General features: G+C 39.4%; 1 protein-coding gene across 7 annotated transcripts in view; it reads left to right on the plus strand.

The window, feature by feature from the left end:
* The window catches only part of BICRAL (BICRA like chromatin remodeling complex associated protein), a 79,157-nt gene that overhangs the window by 32,704 nt on the left and 24,625 nt on the right, over positions 1-21,828 (plus strand). For 5 of the 7 annotated variants that reach the window (XM_043543749.1, XM_027820494.3, XM_027820493.3 and 2 more), the window contains 4 exons: positions 9,473-9,521; positions 14,727-14,775; positions 14,875-14,943; positions 17,804-19,507. In XM_043543749.1, the coding sequence (XP_043399684.1) occupies positions 9,478-9,521; positions 14,727-14,775; positions 14,875-14,943; positions 17,804-19,507 (1,866 nt within the window). In that variant the 5' untranslated portion in view covers positions 9,473-9,477. Of the gene's footprint in view, positions 1-3,133; positions 3,310-8,291; positions 8,590-9,472; positions 9,522-14,726; positions 14,776-14,874; positions 14,944-17,803; positions 19,508-21,828 lie in introns of those variants that run through there. The other 2 variants (XM_037895804.2, XM_037895805.2) reach the window with 2 other exon arrangements.

A 21,828-nucleotide genomic window follows, 5' to 3' on the forward strand; every position in this document is an offset into this window, starting at 1 on the left:
GCAGTCTTTGAGACAAAGTCAGAGGTGAGTCAAAGTCTAGAGGGGTGGAGGTTCATATAATTCACATCTTCCAGTTCTCACCCAACACCTCCAATTTAGATTCACTTAAACTCCCGTAGATTTATTTATTTTCACATACTCTTACCATTTATATCCTCGACTTACACTCCACTGGCAGTGAGACTGTAGGAAGTAACAACTCACAGCCCAATCACTGCTATGTTGGAAGCTTGCTTTTAATTGGGCCCTCATTCTTTTTCTTTTGGTTATGTGAAGCTTAGAGATAATGGGCTAAATTCTGTCAGTGTGTGTTGAAGGGCTAAAAGGGAGGAGTGTGCCCCCGCCCCCAAAAAAAGGCAAGCAGAAGGGGTTGAATGTTTAAGTAGTAAACCCTATTGAAAGTTATAACTTTTCTACAACCTTTTGTAGCTCTTTGGTGTGTACATTACACTAACTTAGACGTCTGTATGCGCACACATTGGTAAATGGAAATAAATATGTGTAAGGAGTTTAATTTACATATTACACATCACCTGTTAGGGTTGCCAACTTTCTACTTGCACAAAGCCGAACACCCTTGCCCTGCCCCTTCTCTGAGGCCCCACCCCCTGCTCACCTCATCCTCCCCTTCCTCTGTCGCTCGCTCTCCCCACCCTCGCTCGCTCATTTTCACCAGGCTGGCTCGGGGGTTGGGGTGCTGGAGGGGGTGAGGATTCCAGCTGGGGGTGTGGGCTCTGGGGTGGGGCCAGGGATGAAGAGTTTGGTCTGCAGAAGGGGGTTCCGGGCTTGGGGGGTGGAGCCGAGGGGTTTGGAGTATGGGAGAGGGCTCCAGCCTGGGGTAGGGGTGTGGGCTCTGGGATGGGGGTGTGGGTTCTGGGGTGGGGCCAGAAATGAGGGGTTCAGGGTGTAGGAGGGGGCTCCAGGCTGGGGCAGGGGTTTGAAGTGCAGGAGGGGGGGTTAGGGCTCTGTTGTGGGGCTGGGGACGAGAGGTTTGGGGTGCGGGGGGGGGTGAGGGCTCTGTTGTGGGGCTGGGGACGAGAGGTTTGGGGTGCAGGAGGGTGTTCCAGGCTGGGATTGAGGGGTTCAGAGGGGGGAGGGGAACAGGGCTGGGACAGGGGATTGGGGTGCAGGAGGGGATCAGGGTTGCAGGCTTCAGGCGGCGCTTACCTCAAGCAGCTCCCGAAGCAGCAGCATGTCCCCCCTCCATCTCCTAGACAGAGGCCCGGCCAAGCAGCTCTGTGTGCTGGCATGTCCGCGGGTGACACCGCCACAGTTCCCATTGGCTGCGGTTCCCGGCCAATAGGAGCTGCAGAGCCGGGGTTTGGGTTGGGAGCAGTGTGCAGAGCCCCCTTGATGCTCCTACGGGTAGGAGCTGGAGAGGGGACACGCCACTGCTTCCAGGAGTTGCAGCTAGCCCCGCTATGTTGCCGACTGGACTTTTAATGTCCCTGTCGGTGCTGACCTGAGCCACCAGGATCCCTTTTCGACCAGGCGTTCCGGTCGAAAATTGGACACCTGGCCACCCTACCTCTTGAATTTACTCCTTTTTCTAAACAGGTAAGCTTAAGGACTTACACTTGCTTGCATCACATTGAATTTGGCTCAGTATCTTTAATTTAGTTCCCCTATGGTATTTATAGAACATCGATCACCATAGTATCTAGGTATCTATGAATAAAATTCTGCTGTCAGTTACACTGATGTACATCTGGAATAATTTAATTGAGGTAAATAGAATTACTTCAGCTTTACACCAGTGAACCGAGCAGAATTTAGCCTAAATATCTAAAAAGAAAAGGAGTACTTGTGGCACCTTAGAGACTAGCAAATTTATTTGACCCTAAGCTTTCACGAAAGCTTAGGGTCAAATAAATTTGTTAGTCTCTAAGGTGCCACAAGTACTCCTTTTTGCGGATACAGATTAACACGGCTGCTACTCTGAAACCTAAATATCTAATTAGCCTCTAAGTTTCATACTTAGTTCTGAACTTGAACCACTTTTCCACAGACCACATCCTCTATATGCTTTTTGCAGATCTTTTGCAGACTATGTGCAGTATCATTTTTTCTCTTGCAGTTCAGTATGGCATCATATTAAGTAGGAAGTTGTGGCAGTCTCTTGAGGCTATAATAGTAGGAAGTTGCTACAGTTTCTATTATTTGAACTGTATCAAGTCCCAAGAGCATATGGCCCTTCTAATATATATGGATGATGCCCTCAGTAGACGATAGCCATTTTTGGATATGAGATGTCCAGCAATATGATCTGTGTATTTTTGGCTAATGTGAAGTACTGTTGCATTGATTGTGTAAAGACTGCTGATAGTTATTTTTTGCATATGTCTATTGAACCAAATCACTGATAGGTTAGAAGGAAACCGTGGAATCTATTCTCCTTTCCATACATGCACAGAATTTCTGATGGCATTAATGGGAATTTCATTAGACGTATAGAAAAAAGAATAAAGTTGGTCCTAAATCGGGTATTTTGCACTGACACATTTCATCTGTAAAGACCTGTTATGTGTGGATTGCCGTCCAGGTTATTTGTATTTTGTGATGCTCTTTTTTCTGTTTATGTGATGTTTAGAGATTATGGGCCTAATTCTGTCTGAAACCTAGAAATAGGTGTAACAGACCCCTGAATGAGCATGCAGATACACTGCAGAGGCAATGTTTACAACTATCCTCCTTCTTATCAAAGCCTATATTCAAACAATCTGTGCCTTCCTACTAACAGAAGAGGTAACTTACTGAAGACTCATGGCTCTTTCTGCACAAAAGCCATTTCACAGTTAGGAAGTGTATGAGCATAAATATTGTAGTATGCCACGTAATATGCCTCTGCTACTCATATCTTGACTAGCCTGAGGGGTAATCTCTGTGCTCATATTTCTGAGCCATTTTAAGTGTGGTTGAGTTTTTTCATTTAAAAAAAAGTCTTAGTCCTTTACAGGGTACATGCTTAGGATCCTATGTTTTAAGGCAGGGTTTCTCAAACTGGGGGTCGGGACCCCTCAGGGTGTTATGAAGTTATTACATGGGGGGTTACAAGCTGTCAGCCTTCACCCCAAACCCCGCTTTGTCTCCAGCATTTATAATGGTATTAAATATATTTAAAAGTGTTTTTAATTTATAAGGGGGGTCGCACTCAGAGGCTTGCTATGTGAAAGGGATCACCAGTACAAAAGTTTGAGAACCACTGTTTTAAGGGGTAGGTTTCACATAGACAAATCACTGGGTGGCTTAGTTCCCTTCTAGGTGAAGAACTCTGTACTTGGGCTCTTAAAAGTCTACTCCACTGGCAAGGTGAGACTGTAGCTCACAGCACAATTCATTATTCTGGCATGTTGTAAGTGTGGTTTTGTTTGGGACCTTGCTTATCATGGCTGCCCTTGATCTTTGCTGCTTGCTAAAATGTAGAGTATATGTATCTAGTTCCGTAAGCTGGAAATAGGAGGGGTAGGGTTTTTGTTTTTTTTTTTGCGCGTAATGGTCGGGTAAACGTTTCCGACTTACGCAAAATTCGAGTTATGCAAGGCTTTCCGGAATGGAACGATTGCGTAAGTCGGGGAGCGTTTGTATTGTTAACAGTATGTTGGGTAGATTTTAATAGAACTTGAGACTTGCGGACTGAAGAAAAACATATTGGTAGATATTTATCATTTTGAATTAATCAAAAAAGTCTTTAATGTCAAGACTTCATAAAGTGTAAAGATTGTAAAGAAGAATATGAATTACCACTGAAATTTTTATTTATAATGCATTTTCATTCAGTCCTACCTTTTCTTTTTTTAAATATAATTTGCAGATTTTGACAAGTGATTGAGCTTTTATTGTCAAATTCAGGTTATTTGTTTTTATTGGTTTGATACACATGTAAATACTGAAGCTGAGCTGGGGTGGGGTGGGGTTTTCAAAAGCACCTATGTAATGCAGCACAAATTTTGTTGATTTTCAGTGAGACTTGTGCATGTGAGGCTGGTCTATCGAAAACTTATATCAGCATGGTGACGTGTCTCAGGAGTGCGAAACTATGCCAAACTAAACCCTGGTATAGACAGGGCTAGGTTGATGGAAGAATTCGTCTGTCAATCTAGTTACTGCCTCTAGGGCAGATGGATTAACTACAGTGATGGGGGAACCCCTCCTGTCAGTGCAGTGAGTGTCTACGTGAAGTGTTATAGTGGCCTAAAGCTGTGCCACTGTAATAGGGTATGTATAGACAAGCCCTTAGAAAATCCCACTACTAAAGCAATACTCCATGTGTGGACTCACAATTCTGCTGTTAGAACAATAGAAAGAACAACATGCTATAAACACTTCTAGGAATACAGTTAAAGGGCTAGGCTAAACATTTATTCTTAATAGTACATATTTACAGAGTGCAGTGACATAATAAAATAGTGTTTATGTTGTAAGTCATTGTGGTTTAAATCCTCAGGCCAGCACCCATACTGAATACCTGGATTTGACATTGAGTAGATGGGCTAGTCCATAGGGGAAAGAATTCTCTTTCGTAGGGTGCAGAGTCACTCCATGGATGCTACTTTAGTCCAGTAGTTGAAATAGCCATCGGTAGGCTCAGCTTGTCCCCCTCCCCTCCTGCACCCAACAGGAGTGAGCACTGGAGGATCCACACAGTGGTGGGCCCCCCGTCACCTGCTTCTGCAAACTAATGCAGAGGGAATCCTTACTGAGTGGGCCTCTGCGCTGTAGAAGGGCTGCATGCATCCTGCTTATCCCACCCCAAACCCATTTTGGATAACACCTTGTTTGCGAGTCCAGGTGATAGCGGAGATAGTGTAGTTGTCAGCAAGGTAAAAAACAGGAAATTGAGAGAGATTACTAAGAAATTTCATTTTGGACATGTTAAATTTGAGGTAGTTGCAGGACACTCCTGAGGAGATGATATAAAGGCATTTGGAGACGTGAGACTGGATAGTTGGATGGGAGGTCAGGATTATGGAGATAGATTTGGAAAATGCCATCATAGAGTTTGTATCTTAGATAGTGAGAGCAGATGAGGTCACCTGAAGAGAGAGTAAAGGAGGGCAAGAGGAGCAGTGTAAGGGTAGAACCAGGGTAGAATTGATTTAAATCAATTTGATTTAAATCATGATTTAAATCACTAGTCAGGAAGACTCAATCATGGATTTCTACATAAAAGTGCATTTTTGTGGTTGTTATAACCTTAATACAGCAAACATATAATATTTTAACAAAACAAGCATATGAATTTTTGAATTTAGTTAAACATTCAAGTTTTTTAAAATCAGGTTTGTTTTTGTTAAAATTGTTTTTAACTAAAATAGTTAAATGAAATATTTAAAAAAACAAAAATTAAATTGACTACGTCAGCCCGGTCAACATGAGAAACTTAAAATATTGGCTTTTGCAGCTAACTCAGTTGTCTTCACCTTTATTTTCCTGTTTCCTCATAATCTGGAAAAGAAAAACAAGCTTTCCTGCTTTTTCAGGTCCAAAACGATTTCTCAATTTGGAATGAATTAGTCCAAAGAAAGAAAATATTCTTTATACACTGGCAGAAGAAGCTACTGCTGTTAAAAGTGAGATTATCATTTCAACAGTCTCTGAATCCAAGTGCTTAAGTGACTTCCACCAGTTCACTGATGTGACTTTCTTTAAAACATCATCAGCAAACATATGTTTCTTGAATGGTTCACCTTTAGCTCTGAAGTTTATTATAGTTGGCATTATGGAGGGATGATGGCTGGATGTCCATGTCATAGCCAACTCCTCTTCTTCAGCAGTTAAGGTTTGACTCTGGTACCGAGTATTGAGAATATTTGCAAGAAAATGAGCTGCCGATAGTGTTTGTCCCATTCATTTTTTTAAGGCTTGTAATTTAACTCTGTCATTGCATATTTCTCTTTTGAAGATCTCACTCGGTTCCTTCCAAATGTCAACAGCGTCTGCAAGAAAACAGCTATTTCCCTGCATTTTTTTCAAGGCTACAGAAATAGGCTTCAGGGTACTCGGCATGTGTTCAGCATTTCTCTTAAGCCCAAGGTTGAGAACTTTGGTTGTGACAGTGCCATCTGTTTTTTCACGATTTTGTTCACTGTCATCAGATTAGGCCGGTTCTTGATATAGTGCTCAAAACAGTTTTTCAGAGGGTGGAGATGGATGGCAGGAGAGAGCTCAGTTAATCATTACCTGTTAGGTTCGCTCCCTCAGGGGCACCTGTTATTGGCCACTGTCGGTAGACAAGATACTGGGCTGGATGGACCTTTGGTCTGACCCAGTATGGCCATTCTTACGTTCTTACGTACACTACTGAGTTCCATCACACGTCTTGTGGGAGAGTTAGCTTGGTTCCTCCCACTTTTTTCAGAGCAGCTGCTGCAAAGTGGTTGTTACAGAAGTATTTTGCAATTTCAACGTTAGCCTTTATTTCTGTAACACTAAAGTCTTTGGCTAGGAGGTGTATCAAATGAGCACTGCAACCGTATGTTATTAACTTGGGACTGTCTTCTAAATTTCTTCTCATGTTGGATACATTTGCAGCATTATCGGTGACCAGGCTGCATACTAGACATTTGAATTTTTTTTCACAGTTTGTTACAGCTTTTTGTAAGTATTCTGCTGTGTGTGCATTTCCTGATTATCTAATGTTTCTGTAAAGAAGACATTCCCTTCTTCTGTTGTCACACAAGCACATACAACAGGATCATTGTGGACATTGCTCCACCCATCAAGACTCAGGTTAACAATTTCACCCTTTAGACCTTTTGCACACTGCTCAATTTCTCTTTCATACACTTTATCCAGCAATTTGCCTGCAACATCTGCTCTGTTGGGTGGACTTATCCTGGTCTTAATGACTGAACCGTGTTAATGAAGTGTGGGTTCTCAATCATACGGAAAGGAGGGTTTGTTGCATAAACAAACTGAGCAATTTTTTCATCAATTACCTGTTTTTGTAATCTTCTGGTTCTTATCACAAACTTAACTATGGTTGTTTCTGAATGATGGAGTTTTTTTTTTTCTTTTTGCTACAGGTGATATACTGTGGCTATGTGACATACATGATGTGACTGAAACACTATCATTGGTAGATAACTCTGAAACTATTGAAAATGATGGTGATCTTGACTGTGGATAGTCTTCAGAATCCTGTATGTTGAGGATGGATTCTCCTAAACAAAATAAGTCAATGCAGTTATTTAATTATTATTATCACACTGCTCATTTAGTATTACTCATTGTATTCACTGACACTCAGTACTACTTTAAAGGTGAAATTGTAAAAGGAAGATCTGCCTATTTCAGCTATTTATTTTTTTATCACAACTGCATCTAAAATAATAGTACCATAGAGTAACAACTATATTTTTTGCTCAAACATGAGAATTCAAAAATAGTCCAGAAGGAAGACAGGCAGCCTTTAAGAAAGAAGTATGAAATAAAAACGTTTACCAACCTGAAGATCCTACATGTTCAGACATGTTCTTTTCATCGTCTTCAATGCAGCTTCCTCATGAGAAGGATCACTTCTCATGATGTTGTTTCATTTGGGCAACCAGGCCTTGCATTTCGTTGTTGCACTGTTTGCATTTTGTACGCATGCCTTCTTACCCACAGGTAGAGGAACTTCATTAAAATATTCCCAAACTGGGTCTCTTTTACGGCCTGCTGCCATTATAGGTTTTCCCTTCCAATGAGTGAATGCTATGGTAGATCTCAAATCAATGAAAGCTACACTCAGAAAGACCTCAAGACTTCTGGAATATGCTGCTCAAACGGTTTCACTTTTGTTTCTGCTGCCTGTCCCTCCCTTCACACATTTATCTCCAGACTTCTTCTGCTTGTCCAGATATATTCTGCCTCCAACAATCTTCTTATTCACTGAACTTTTTGAAACTTTGCACTTTTAGAGAGAGGTAAGGGATTGACTCTGTGTACACAAATTTTCAGAGGGACAATAGCGTTGAGGTCTGTTATTTCTCACCTCTTTATATTATTAATTTAAAAATATTTTTGCTGTTAACAAGCATGTTATCTCTGGAGACACAAATCCACAGTTTGAGAACTGCAAAATTAAGCATCTCTGATGGTATCTTCTGGGCTGAGCATTGAGTCCCATTGGGTAGATAGAAAGATTAACCTAAATAATCTATACAGAAGTCCCTGGAACCCCATAAGATTGGGTCCCTAATCCATGAACTATTGGAACTCATTTACAAAACTTTTCCTAAACATTACATGAATATATTGTCTCATACTATAGAATTATAATTTATAATCCCTTTTCCATGATGAGATATCTTTGAGCTATACTGTATGTTTACATAGTTTTTTTCCTCAAAAAGCATTTTATCAAAAAAATCCAATTTAAATTAAAAAAAATCATTGTTTTTTATCCACCCTGGATAGAACCTTAAGGGGTGTCAACAGAGTGGAAAAGGGGAAAGGAGATAGAGCAGTGAAATGAGATGATAATGGTTATTGTGGTAGGAGAACCAGAATCCTACAATCTCAGAAGCCTAAAGAGCAGAGCAAACAGAGGAGAAAGTGATCAACATTATAAATGCAGAAGAACATCTGTACCAAACTGAACAAGCAGTGAGTAAGGGAGAAGGTGGCCATGATGGTTTGGAAGTAGAGATAGGGTGGAACTAATGCACAAGTAATTAAATACAATCCAGTTAATGCAAGTGATGTGTGTAGCAGATATTTTTTTAGGATTTTCAGTTACTACTTGTATTACCAGGGGATCACTCAAGTAAGCTTATGAGTATCACTTAGAAGAAACTAAGAGTGGGCATAAATTTCAGGGCCAGCCACTGACACAAATGTGTGTTAAAGGGTTCTGAGAAAACAGCATCCTTCCCAGCCAGCTGCTCAGTGCCTTATCACTTAGGTTCGGCAAATAGTGTTCTTCCCAGCCCACTGGGCTGTGGTTTCTACTCCCCTCAGCTTACTTCACCTTATTGTATTGTGAGTAACAAAACATCATGCTTCATAGTCCCTAATGTTCCAGGTTTTGCAACACTCATTTGTTCCCTGATTGGTTACCTGTCACTGTAAACAAAAATTCCCTGAAAAGTATTTTACTGTGAGAGAAATGAGAGTCTATAATTAACATTTTTCCATCTACAAAGTGGTTCAGTTAGTCAGTTTGGTCAGGCCATTGTCTTCCTCCTTTTTTAAAATAGCCACAGAATGACAGGATTAAAATACTGCATTGTGTTTACACAGATAGGTACACAGGGCTAAATTCTGCACTCAGATAAGAGTGCAGGACTCACATTAGCTTCAGGACTCGTATTAACTTCGGTGGCTGTTGTTCAAGTTCATCTAAGAATGTGGCTCAGAGTAAATATCACACAATTCCCACAAATTGTTTATTGAAAAAATGGATGTGCTTTGAAATTTTGTTTTATTGTTGAAGGAGATCTTTTCTCTGATTTTGATGAAATACCAGTCCTTTCCTTTTTTCCTTTAGTTGTCATGGATGATGACGACGATGAGTCCTGTCTCCTTGATCTTATTGGGTAAGTTCTCCTTAAGAAATTCTTAAAGAAGAATCTATGCAAAAATCATTGTACAAAAATAATCCATATAAAAGATGATTAATTTCCAGAAGTCTCTGAAAGTTGGTGTCATGTGATAGTTTGGAGGCCTGTAAGTGAAATGAACAGATAGTCACAATCAAAGTTTATGCTGATTGGTAGTCCACTGGTATTTGGCATGACACTGACTTCCCCTCTTGCCCAATGATGATTCTGTCAGGTCAGTGCTGAGGCACATTAGCAAACAGGGAAACTTACCCTACACTATTGATGCAAAGAAAATACCTCTTTTTTTGGCTAGATAAAGGACTTTAGCCTTCAGGGCTGTAAGTATAGCACCTTCACAAACATTACCTTCTAAATGAAAATATAGTTAAAATATATAGACTGTTTCAAAATACAAGCTACCAAAATTATTTTTACAGAAGATAAAATGCATTTGTGTACCACTTTAATAAGAGTTGAATTGTTACCCAGTATTATAAAGAATTACAAACAATCAGGAATTTTAAAGGTTATCAACTTTTGTCTTTTCAAAGGCATTTTTATTTTAAATCCCTAATTGTGTAAAAAAACCAACCAACCAACCAAACCAACCCCCCCCCCCCCAACCAACCAACCAACCAACCAAAACCACAGTCTTCCTACTTTGAATTATTTCTATTCCATTCTATACCACTTTTACATGCAAATTGATGTGTATTCCATATGGGATTCAAAAATCAATATTTAGGTACAGTTGCCACCAAGAAAAGCTTTGTGGAATTGAGGTATATTCACTGTAGGCATGGTGAAGTCCTTTTCCCTTGACTAGCAAAAATATCAGTATAGTTCTTTAAGAGCAGACATTTATCGTAATATGTCCAAAATGTGTAGAATATATTGAATATCCAATATCTAGTACTTTTTTCAGACTCTGATTTTTTTTCCAAATGTTATGCCAGTCACTGCAATAGGAAAGTTTTCCTGCTTGGTTCTAGGTATAGATGAAGTCAAGAAGACAAATCTACCCACATATGTCAAGTATAGAGAATAGTGAGCTTTATCTTGCATTGTTTATGCACCCAAAACTTCCACTGAAACTAGTGAGAGCCTTGAATGCAAAAGGAATGAAGGAAGTATCAGGCCCAATAATCACTATAATTAGATCAGACTAGTATGTGAGTAGCCTACCAAAATAACAAATTGTTGGTAGTGTTGCCTAAGAATCGTCATGTGCAGTATTATAATATGAGACTGCTGACTTCAGCCACCAAAGGGAACATATTTACATCCTGCCTGGAACATCATCTTAAGAATTGTCCAGATGGAAACAAAAGTGGAATAGCTCAATAATAAGCCAAGTTACAAGAATTCCAGTCCAAGTCCACAGAATGCTCAGAAGATGAGGTCCTACAAATAGGAGGGTGTTGGGGTGTAATGCATTATTTGTTGTAGTGTCCCTTTTTACTGCTTGTATCAGCTATCATTCAGAGCATGTGGCAGGACAGAAAAACTGAAGTTTGTCTCCATTAAATCTTTGTTTGGTAAGTGTCTTCTTATCTTTATGGATTTAATTTTAGAAATAATAAAAGTTATAAGAAAGGATGGTTAGCTGGGTGACGATGAAACATCAACATTTAAATTTGTCATGATCATTAAAGCTGGTAAGCAATATTGATAGTAAAGGTCTTGGTTATGTATCAGCAAAACCTCATAAACCCAACGTGTTCATATATGAATGAGACAGTGAAGCCTTTCCCCTTTGTCCTTTTAATGTTTTGTAATCTGTACTGAAAATAAGATTTCTTTTAAAAATATAGTGTGTGAAGGTTGTAGTATGTGTGAGTAGAATCTGATCTTAGATGCCTAGATGTTAACTGAGTGTCATGTATATCATGCAATATGTTTAAAATGTGTATAGTATAACTTCTGTTTGAGCTACAGCATAGCTTTTAGAAATATATCTAGTCTTAATTTAAAGATTTCAGGTGATGGAAAATCCACCAAGTACCTAGCAGTGTTGTTCCAATAATTAATTACCCTCACTGTTAAAAATTTACACCTTTTTTCTCGCCTGAATTTGCCCATTTTCCACTTCCAATCATTGGAACTCACTATACACCTTTTTCAGCTAGATTACAGAGCCCTCTGCTCTACTATATGCATTAATATTAACTTTATACAGGTATTAGGTTTCCAGCTCTCTCCTTTTAAAAAAAAATTCCCATTTAAATTAAGTATAAAAGGCATTTCTTTAATTAGTGGAACTAACTAGTAAGCAAAAGCTTACCATCTTATTAGCAGAACAAGTGGCAGGAAACAAATATAGGTCCATTCTAAGATTACCTCTGTACTTTACATTTAAAGATCACTATTTAGTCTTATTATCGCAATGGAGTTTGAACTGGAATGTACTTTATGAAGATTTTGAAAAATATTCAGGTTTTTTCCCCCTATTTTCAATCTAGTTTAATTAAAAGCCAACTGTGATTATTTATTGTGGCTAATTAGGCTTTATTTAAATAGATATGACAATTAGCTGAGTTGGAATGAATCAGATACCCAATTCCATGAAAATGTTTGCATACTAAACTAAAGCCGTATTCTAGAGGCACAGAGTACAACTGGCTGAACCAGAAGGGTTCAGGACATGCGTATAGTAGCAGCATGACTTTCTTGGTGTTTGTGAGCTTATGCTAGATGGAAACTTGAGGTGTCTTTATTTTGTTTTCTATTTTTCTTTTAGGATGATCAAGAAAGAAGAGGGAAAGTTTCAGATTGACCTTGGTGTTTATTGGGGAGATCCATGACAATGTTTTTCAAAATGTTTTATTAGTACTATTTACAAATAAAGATTATTTCTTTTAAATCAAAGAGTTCATGTAACTTTTTGAATTGAATGTGTACATTAATGGGTGTGTGAAGAAAATAATTGCTATATTTAGCAATAACTACAAAGTAATCCCTGTAACTTAGTCACATATTTGTTTGCATACAGTGAGAATTTTTACCACCAGATTTGCATTGCATGAATGTGTATTTTTTAATACACTTGAACTCCAAATACTTAGTTCATCTAACTGCACTTTTTTTAATCGTGTATCACTCTTTCATTTAACAAAATATTATCTTGAAGCCTCTTAAGCAAAATAAGCTGTCATGGGAGGGTAACTGGTTAAAACATAGGAAACAAAGGGTAGGAATAAATGGTCAGTTTTCAGAATGGAGAGGGGTAAATAGTGGTGTCCCCCAGGGGTCTGTACTGGGACCAGTCCTATTCTACATATTCATAAATGATCTGGAAAAAGGGGTAAACAAGTGAGGTGGCAAAATTTGCAGATGATACAAAATTACTTGAGATAGTTAAGTCCCAAGCAGACTGCGAAGAGCTACAAAATGATCTCACATAACTGGGTGACTGGGCAACAAAATGGCAGATGGAATTCAATGCTGACAAATGCAAAGTAATGCATATTAGAAAACATAATTTCAACTATATATATAACAGGGGTTCTCAAACTGGGGGTTGGGACCCCTCAGTGGGTCATGAGGTTATTACTTGGGGGGGGGTCGTGAGCTGTCAGCCTCCACCCCAAACCTGGCTTTGCATCCAGCATTTATAATGGTGTTAAATATATAAAAAAGTGTTTTTAATTTATAAGGAGGGTTCCACTCAGAGGCTTGCTATATGAAAGGGGTCACCAGTACAAAAGTTTGAGAACCAGTGATATATAAAATGATGGGGTCTAAATTAGCTGTTACCACTCAAGAAAGAGATCTTGGAGTAATTGTGGATAATTGTCTGAAAACATCCACTCAGTGTGCAGCGGCAGTCAAAAAAGCAAAAACAATGTTGAGAATCATTAAGGAAGGGTTAGATAATAAGACAGAAAATATCATATTGCCTCTGTATAAATTCATGATACGCCCACATCCTGAATACGGTGTGCAGATGTGATCACCCCATCTCAAAAAAGATATATTGGATCTGGAAAAGGTTCACAAAAGGGCAACAAAAATTATTAGGGGTATGGAGCGGCTGCCGTATAAGGAGAGTTTAATAAGACAGGGACTTTTTAGCTTGGAAAAGAGACGACTAAAGGGGGATATGATAGAGGTCTATAAAATCATGACTGGTGTGGAGAAAGTAAATAAGGAAGTGTTATTTACTCCTCATAAAACATGAACTAGGGGTCACCAAATGAAATTAATAGGCAGCAGGTTTAAAACAAACAAAAGGAAGTATTTTTTCACACAATGCACAGTCAACCTTTGGAACTCTTTGCCAGAGGATGTTGTGAAGGACAAGATTATAACTAGTTAAAAAAAAGAACTAGATAAATTCATGGAGGATAAGTCTATCAATGGCTGTTAGCCAAGATGGTCAGGGATGGTGTCCCTAGTTTCTATTTGCCAGAAACTGAGAATGGGAGATGGGATGGATCACTTGATGATTACCTGTTCTGTTAATTCCTTCTGGAAGACCTGGCATTTGCCACTGTTGGAAGACAGGATACTGGGCTAGATGGACCTTTGATCTGACCCAGTATGGCCTTTCTTATCAAGTTATCAAAGGAAAAATGCATTTAGTCAGTTACACAGTTGATTTGGAAAAGATATAGCTTTTCCCCCAGAGAAGATAATGATGATGTTCTTGAGAAAATTTTCTTTTTTATGAATAGATTGGCAAGAAAACATCTTAAATGTTTAGTTTTTATTTATTTATTAAATATGGTAGCTCTTTATCAGGACACTAACCAATTTGCAGGCAATAGAGCTGATTAGAGGAGATTATTCCTATTTTAGTGCTTACATTTCTTGATCTAATATCATTGTTTGTCCATTTAATGCAAACTCTTTTGTGTTATAGATTATTGGGTATTTATTTTAACAGATGGTGTAATCAGTAGTGGCCTATAGAATGGAAGTAAACATGTAAAGTGATATTTAGATTTTTTTTTGTGGTAATGAAGAAAAAAGGTGAAAAATATAAATTTACATATTAACATGGTTAGCTGAAAACAAAAAAGATAGATCCTCGGCTGATGTAAGTTCGTATAGCTCTGTTGAAGTCAGTGGAGCTACACTGATTTACATGAATGGAACACCTGGCTCAAGGTTTTTATTATTTTTTGTCTTAATTATGCTTTTTTAACAAATGTAAGTACTTAAAAGTGATAACTTCTTTTGTTTCTTTTTAAAAAGAGATCCACAGGCACTGAATTATTTTCTACATGGACCTAGTAGTAAATCTGTAAGTAGTATTCTACTATACTATTCTAAAATTACACGGACTTTAGTGACTGCTTTACTATTAATTTAACGTTACTTTACTACATTTGTGCCTTAACAGAGCAATGAAGACTTGACTAATGCAGGGTACTCTGCAGCCAATTCTAATTCAATTTTCGCCAACTCCAATGTAAGTATTCAGAAGAGAAAATGTGTATTTATTGTGATTACACGCTTTCGTCATGGTTTGTTTGTCCTGTATACAGCTAAATGGAGTAGATGTTGAGAATGTTAATAACTGACATAAAATAGGCACGTCTAGACCTGGAAACCTGTGAATGAATGTTCAAAGCACCTATAACTTTTTTGTGGTCACAGGTTTTACAGAGGCAAATTGTCTGCCCTCATCATCTGCTCCTTTTATTATTTATTTATGATATTTATTTTGTTAACATTTATATTGCACTACAAACATGTAGCGAATGACATTATTCCCTACTCCAAACAGCTTACAGTCTAAAAGACAAAGATGTGACAGGAGGATAAGAAAAACATGTTGGTTGGATGAAACTGGGAAAATGGTTTTAGGGTGTGCACAATTTTCAGCTAGCCAGGAACAATGATCACAATTTGCCACCTATGTCGCCATCATTAGACAGCAGTTCTCGGTATACACCATGGTAGATGTGAATTTTAAGGAGGCACATGAAGGAGAGTAAAGTCGTGGATTTTGACTAGGATTTCTTCCCACGTGTCAGAGAGAAAGCAGGAAGGTGCTCATGGGAGAAGTGGGCAACGTGACATTTCTTTCCCGTGAGAGTCAGTGGTTGCTCCCTTCGGTCCTGCTGATTAGCAGGAGTGGGGGAAGCAGGAGCCTATTTCCTGCATGTCTCAGAAACTGGAGACTTTGGGGGTGCCCATAGGAAACGGTATTAAGGGGAGGCAGGAGACGCTGGGGAAGGTGGGTGTTGCTGAGGGCAATGGGATTGTTTTGTGGGAGGAGTGATCTTTTAGGGGCTGTGGGAGAGGCAGAGAGCCTGCTACAGCCTGAGACGTTTGTGATGGGCAAGTAGCCAGGAGGGCAGTGGGAGCTGGGGCAGGAGGGCTTTTGGTTGTAGGTTCGTGGGGCACTATCCTGCATTCTTCCCTCACTCCCATTTACAGTAATAGGATTTAAGGCCAGGAGCGACCACCAGATCAATCTAGTCTGACCTGTGTATCACAGGACACCAATACACGCACACTAAACCCGATAGCTGAAATTAGACCAAGGTGTTACGGCCCACAGGAAACTAAACTATTATAAGCCACCAGCAGAGAGTAGGAGGGACTGAGGTGCACCAGTACCAAAGGACCCTTCAGTGGCAGGATATTAAGTGAAATACACCCACATGGACCTGACAAGCGACCTGCACCCGTACCACAGAGGATGGTGAAGAATCCCCAAGGTCAATGCCAGTATGACCTGCAGAAAAATTCCTTCCTGACCCCACATAGGGCAACCAGCCTCTGAGTATGTGAGCAAGAACAAGCCAGCCAAGCACCTGAGAGAGAATTCTCAGTACCACCCAGAATTCCATCCAGGGTCCCATCTCCAGCCATCGCCATCTGTGATGCTTCAAAGGAGACAAAAAAGCAAAACAAAAAACCCACAAAAACCAATATCAAAACACCCAAACCAACACCAGAATATATTGGGGGGGAAATCCCTTGATGACCCCTACAGGTGACAGCTATGCATGAGCTTTTAAGAATATCTGACATGAACCAGAAGGCATTCTCAAGGTTGCTGTGCCCAGCCCCCCACCATCACAAGCAATCATGACATACATCCGACTCATAAATTGGTCCGGTTCTCTTTTAAAACTAATTAAGTTGTTTGTCCCCACAGCTCCTATTGGGAGGCTGTTCCTAAACGTCACTCCTCTGATGGTTAGAAACAGTCTCCTGATCTCCAGCCTGCATTTGTTCAAATCCATTTTATACCCATTTTTTCTAATGCTAGCCCATGTCACTCACTGGGTTCTATTTTCAGCCTCTCATATATCCTCTGCTGCCACCACTGCCTTTTCCTAGAGTGGAATGCTCCACAATGACATGACTCCCTGCACATGGAGAGGGAGTGGCCAGAGCACAATTCCCAGATGATGGATGGTCCCTTGGGTAGCATAGTCAGCTGGTACATGTTAGAGCAGTCCTCAGGCTGTTCTCATGTGGACAGAGAATCTGGGAGATGTAACCAGGTTTCAGTTAGTCCCCCTTCTGCTGCACCTAATAGAAGGTGTGCACACAGCAGAGAATCTGGCCCCTAAATTTTAGGTGTTTCTGAAGTGCTGATAGAGTATTTGTGCCAGATTTAATCCATGTGTTTTCATGCATGTACTGTATATTATAGTTTTACAGGTAAAGTTGCAAGGTTTCTGTTACTTTTTTGAAAACCTTTAATAAAATAGCAAGAACTATCCCTCAGTATTCCAGAGTGACAGAGATGCTTTCATAAAATAAGCTAGATTCAGTAAAAGGCAGACACAAACATGAATAAATAAATTATACTCATGGAGTAGTGTGGCAATCAAAGAAAGGGGGATGAAAGCAAACATTGAAGGTAGAGGTATGAGAGTTTTCTAATATGACAATATGTGTCATGCAGCAGTTTGCACAGTGTTTATGTGAGACCTCCAAAGCCAAAAATTCCTTACCCTTCAGGGGCGAGGCAGAGTTCAGAGTCTGAAATTGGCTCTGAATTTCACACCCAGACCTTGCCAAAAAGGAATTGGGTTTTTGAAGACATCTTGGCTTTGAGTGGGTTGAGATTTGAATTTTGCACCTTAGCAGTGCTGCCCCAGCAGTCTGTTTTGAGCGCATAAGTGATGTAAGGGCTTTGTGCTAGCCCTATGCACGGGTTGAACTTCACCATGCATATGTAGCTACAAGGATGTGTTATTATAGAGGGGCTTTGTTTTTTGCAGGGAAAAATTTAATTGGAAACCGTTTGATTCTTACATTATTTAAAAAATGCAATGTAATTTATTTATTGTTTTTCATTTTAGAACACTGATCCTAAATCCTCCATCAAAGGTGTAAGCAATCAGCTTGGAGAGGGGCCTAGTGATGGACTACAACTGTCAAGTAGCCTTCAGTTTCTTGAAGATGAACTTGAATCTTCTCCTTTACCTGATCTCAGTGAGGATCAGCCTTTTGATATTCTTCAGAAGTCCTTACAGGAGGCCAATATTACCGAACAGACTTTGGCAGAAGAGGCATATCTGGATGCCAGTATAGGTTCTAGCCAACAGTTTGCACAAGCTCAGCTACATCCTTCTTCATCAGCATCCTTTACTCAGGCTTCTAATGTGTCTAATTACTCAGGTCAGACGCTGCAACCTATAGGAGTTACTCAAGTGGTACAGCAACCAGTTGGAGCATCTTTTGCAAGCAATACAGTTGGTGTGCAACATGGCTTTATGCAACATGTGGGAATTAGTGTTCCCAGCCAGCATTTGTCTAATAGTAATCAGATTAGTGGTTCGGGGCAGATACAGCTGATTGGTTCATTTAGTAATCAACCTTCCATGATGACTATTAACAACCTTGATGGATCTCAGATTATATTGAAAGGCAGTGGACAGCAAGCACCTGCAAACATGAGTAGTGGACTCTTGGTTCATAGACAAACTCCTAATGGTAACTCACTGTTCGGTAACTCAAATTCAAGTCCAGTAGCACAACCTGTAACTGTCCCATTTAACAGCACAAATTTTCAGACATCTTTACCAGTGCATAATATCATTATTCAGAGGGGTCTAGCACCAAATTCTAATAAAGTTCCGATTAATATCCAACCAAAGCCTATTCAGATGGGTCAGCAAACAGCTTACAATGTGAATAACTTGGGAATACAGCAGCATCATGTACAACAAGGGATTCCTTTTGCTTCAGCAAGTTCACCTCAAAATTCAGTAGTTGGTCCTCATATGTCTGTTAATATTGTTAATCAACAAAACACAAGAAAATCAGTTACTCCTCAAACAGTTAGTAATGCTGGAGGTAGTATTGTTATCCATTCACCTATGGGACAGCCTCATGTATCTCAAAATCAGTTTCTCATACCTACAAGTCTCTCTGTCAATTCTAATTCAGTTCATCATGTGCAGACCATAAATGGACAACTTCTTCAGACTCAACCTTCCCAGTTGGTTTCTAGCCAAGTATCTGCTGAGCATGTTATGCTGAACAGGAACTCTACAAGCATGCTCAGGGCCAACCATTCATATTCAGGACAGATGCTGAATAATCAGAATACAGCTGTTCAGTTAGTTTCTGGTCAGACATTCACAGCTCCTGGAAGTCAAGTTATAGTAAATCATGGAACTTCTCAAATTGTTGGTGGACAGATGCCATTACAACAGGCATCACCAACAGTGTTGCATTTATCACCCAGTCAAAGTAGTGTTTCTCAAGGTAGATCAGGTTTTACTACAATGTCACCTGGACAGTCTACAGTCTCAAATATGTCAGCATCTAATCGATTTACTGTTGTAAGTTCTTCTGGCACAGTACATCCCAGCCTGGGGCCACCAGTTCAGTCTGTTGCATCAGGAGGAAATTTTACTGGAGATCAACTTACACAGCAGAACAGAACACAAGTTTCAGTGAGTGTATCCCATTGTCTTCCAGTTTCCTCTTCGAAATCTATCAGCACTTTCAGTCGCACATCAGTAGGAGTAACGCAGCAACAGTTCACTTTTGCTCAGGTATGAATACCCTTTAAGTACCAACAAAACTGCACAAAAGCATTCTAAAGCATTACCTTTTTTTTTGGTGGGGAAGGACGTTAATAGGTCATGTCGTTTAATACTGTATTCTCCAAATATTCACACACAATTTACTGTGCTTACATTAATTGTTTTACAAACAAATATTGTTGATCTACTGAAAAAAAATCTAATCTTGCTGCAACCATTTAATCAAAAAACATCTTCGAATGTTTCTTTAATGTGGATGACTCTATCATTGCCATTAATTCAGAGAGTCTTGCTTTTGTTGATTAGTGGTGTGATTTTTAAAAGTGTTCCATGTGTGCCTATTTCTGCTTCCAGTGAAATCAATAGAAGTATTACCATCAATTTCAGTGGAAGCAGAACTATGCCAGCTCAGCAATTTTGAAAATCGCACTGTTAGAGTCATAAGGCAAAACTCTGTCATGTGCTAAGTACCTGAAGGTCATTTTGACTTCAATGAGAGTTATGCATGCGAAGGTCCCCTCAGTATTTGGCCGACATAAATTGGAGATGGGAAAGGGTATATGGTGCTCTAGGCCATTTCTCTGCCAGCACAGGATTATTCCCTGTAGCATATTTTATTTGTGTCGCTTTAAATGTCTCAGTGAGTTTGGATTTTCAGTTTTGGAGTTTGGGGCAGAGATACACTCTTGTGTAGACCATTGAAAGAGTTACAAAGAGCTTAATTTTATAGAGCTCTGTGGAGAGAAAAAATTCTCATATAATCAGTTGTGAAAGAAAAGCCTTGTAAATATAAATATAAACTTCTTTAGTAAGTGATCAGTAAATATTAAAATAGTGATATTCTGTGTAACTCTGAATCAGAAACTGCATATGTGTTTTGAGATAGGGGAAACGAGCTGGATTGATTTGTGTTGGGCGCAGTAAGTGAATGACGAGTGTCACGTGATCAGTAGTGAGAATTTTACACCACTTCTGAAATCAGCTACAGTTATATTGTGTTTTCCTTAAGCATAATAAATTGGTCTAGTTACCTGTTCTTCTTTGAGGTGGCCTCTGTACTTTCCCACTTGTGGGATGGGAGCTCTGGGAAGTTTTGAAAAGCAATGTCCGTTGGAGCCACAGAAGTGTCCTCTTGTTGGCACTGAAAATTCTGAGTCATAAAATGGCTGTGTGGCCCCAGCTACCTCAGTTCTTGTCCATGATTAGCTCTAGCTTTTTTCTGTTCTCGCAGCCATATTTTTAATTTCAAACCACCCTTATTTTATTGGTAAATTATATTACCAATATATTTTTTATTTATTTTTATATTTAATTAATTAGTCAGTGTTAGGTAGTGTACCACTCTCTGGACCGGGATCCTTGTACAGCTTGTGAGACCCTCACAAGTTAAGAATATGCAGATACGACTTCCAGAGGAAAAAAGGGTTACTTAGTTATCTCACAAATGGTGACTTTCCGTACTTTCTCTACCTCCTTGGCGTTGTACTCTCCTGCAACTCTTCAAATTTGTATATTTAGGACAGTGGCATTTATAAAACCTGTACTGAAGGCACTTATTAGAATGGGTAGGGATGGATAGTTTTTTGTTTTATGGGGACGTGGTACAGTAGTCTTGAAGATTTCCTTCCTCTTCTGCAGAAGGGCCTCCCAGAACATTTCAGCATTCCAATACTGCCTGTTCTACACAGGAAATGTGTTACACATCAGTACTCTTTGTACTTAGGAGGACTGACTGGCACTGTGTTTATAAGATCTAATTATTTATATGTCAGAACAGAAAGTATAGAAGAGAAGCGAGTGTAGGGAAATAGTTAATTTCCAACCAGTCAACACAACATGATTATTTTTCATGTTTGGGATTCCAAATGTCATTAAAATATCACACAACAGCTATTAGATGCTACGTGTGCCAGCTCATCTGAGATTTAAATTTATTAATATGATTGCACTGAGTTTTTCTATTAACATTTCTAGGTGTGGGGGTCATTGTGTTGGTATTGAGAGAGAGTAAAACTAGACTTACTGCTATTATGGCACAGTTAACCTTGCAGATGTTGAACTATTTTAGAAGATTTAGATTTGGAGGGGGAGTTCTTTGAAGGAAACTGGCCTATGTAGAGAAAATATAATGTAATAAGAAATCTCCTCAGAAGACGTGAGTATGTATTGAAAGTATAGTTTTTGTTCTCATTTTGTTTCTTTGATGCCATTCTTACATAATCACGGGAGGGAGGGGAAGAGTTGAGCTCAATTGTAGGATTCATTTTTGTATTGTTATTAGGTCTGTTAAAACTTTCAGTGATTACTAGACTAACCTTAATTTCTCTATG

This window comes from Chelonia mydas, chromosome 3 (assembly GCF_015237465.2).
Source record: "Chelonia mydas isolate rCheMyd1 chromosome 3, rCheMyd1.pri.v2, whole genome shotgun sequence".
Lineage (NCBI taxonomy): Eukaryota > Metazoa > Chordata > Testudines > Cheloniidae > Chelonia > Chelonia mydas.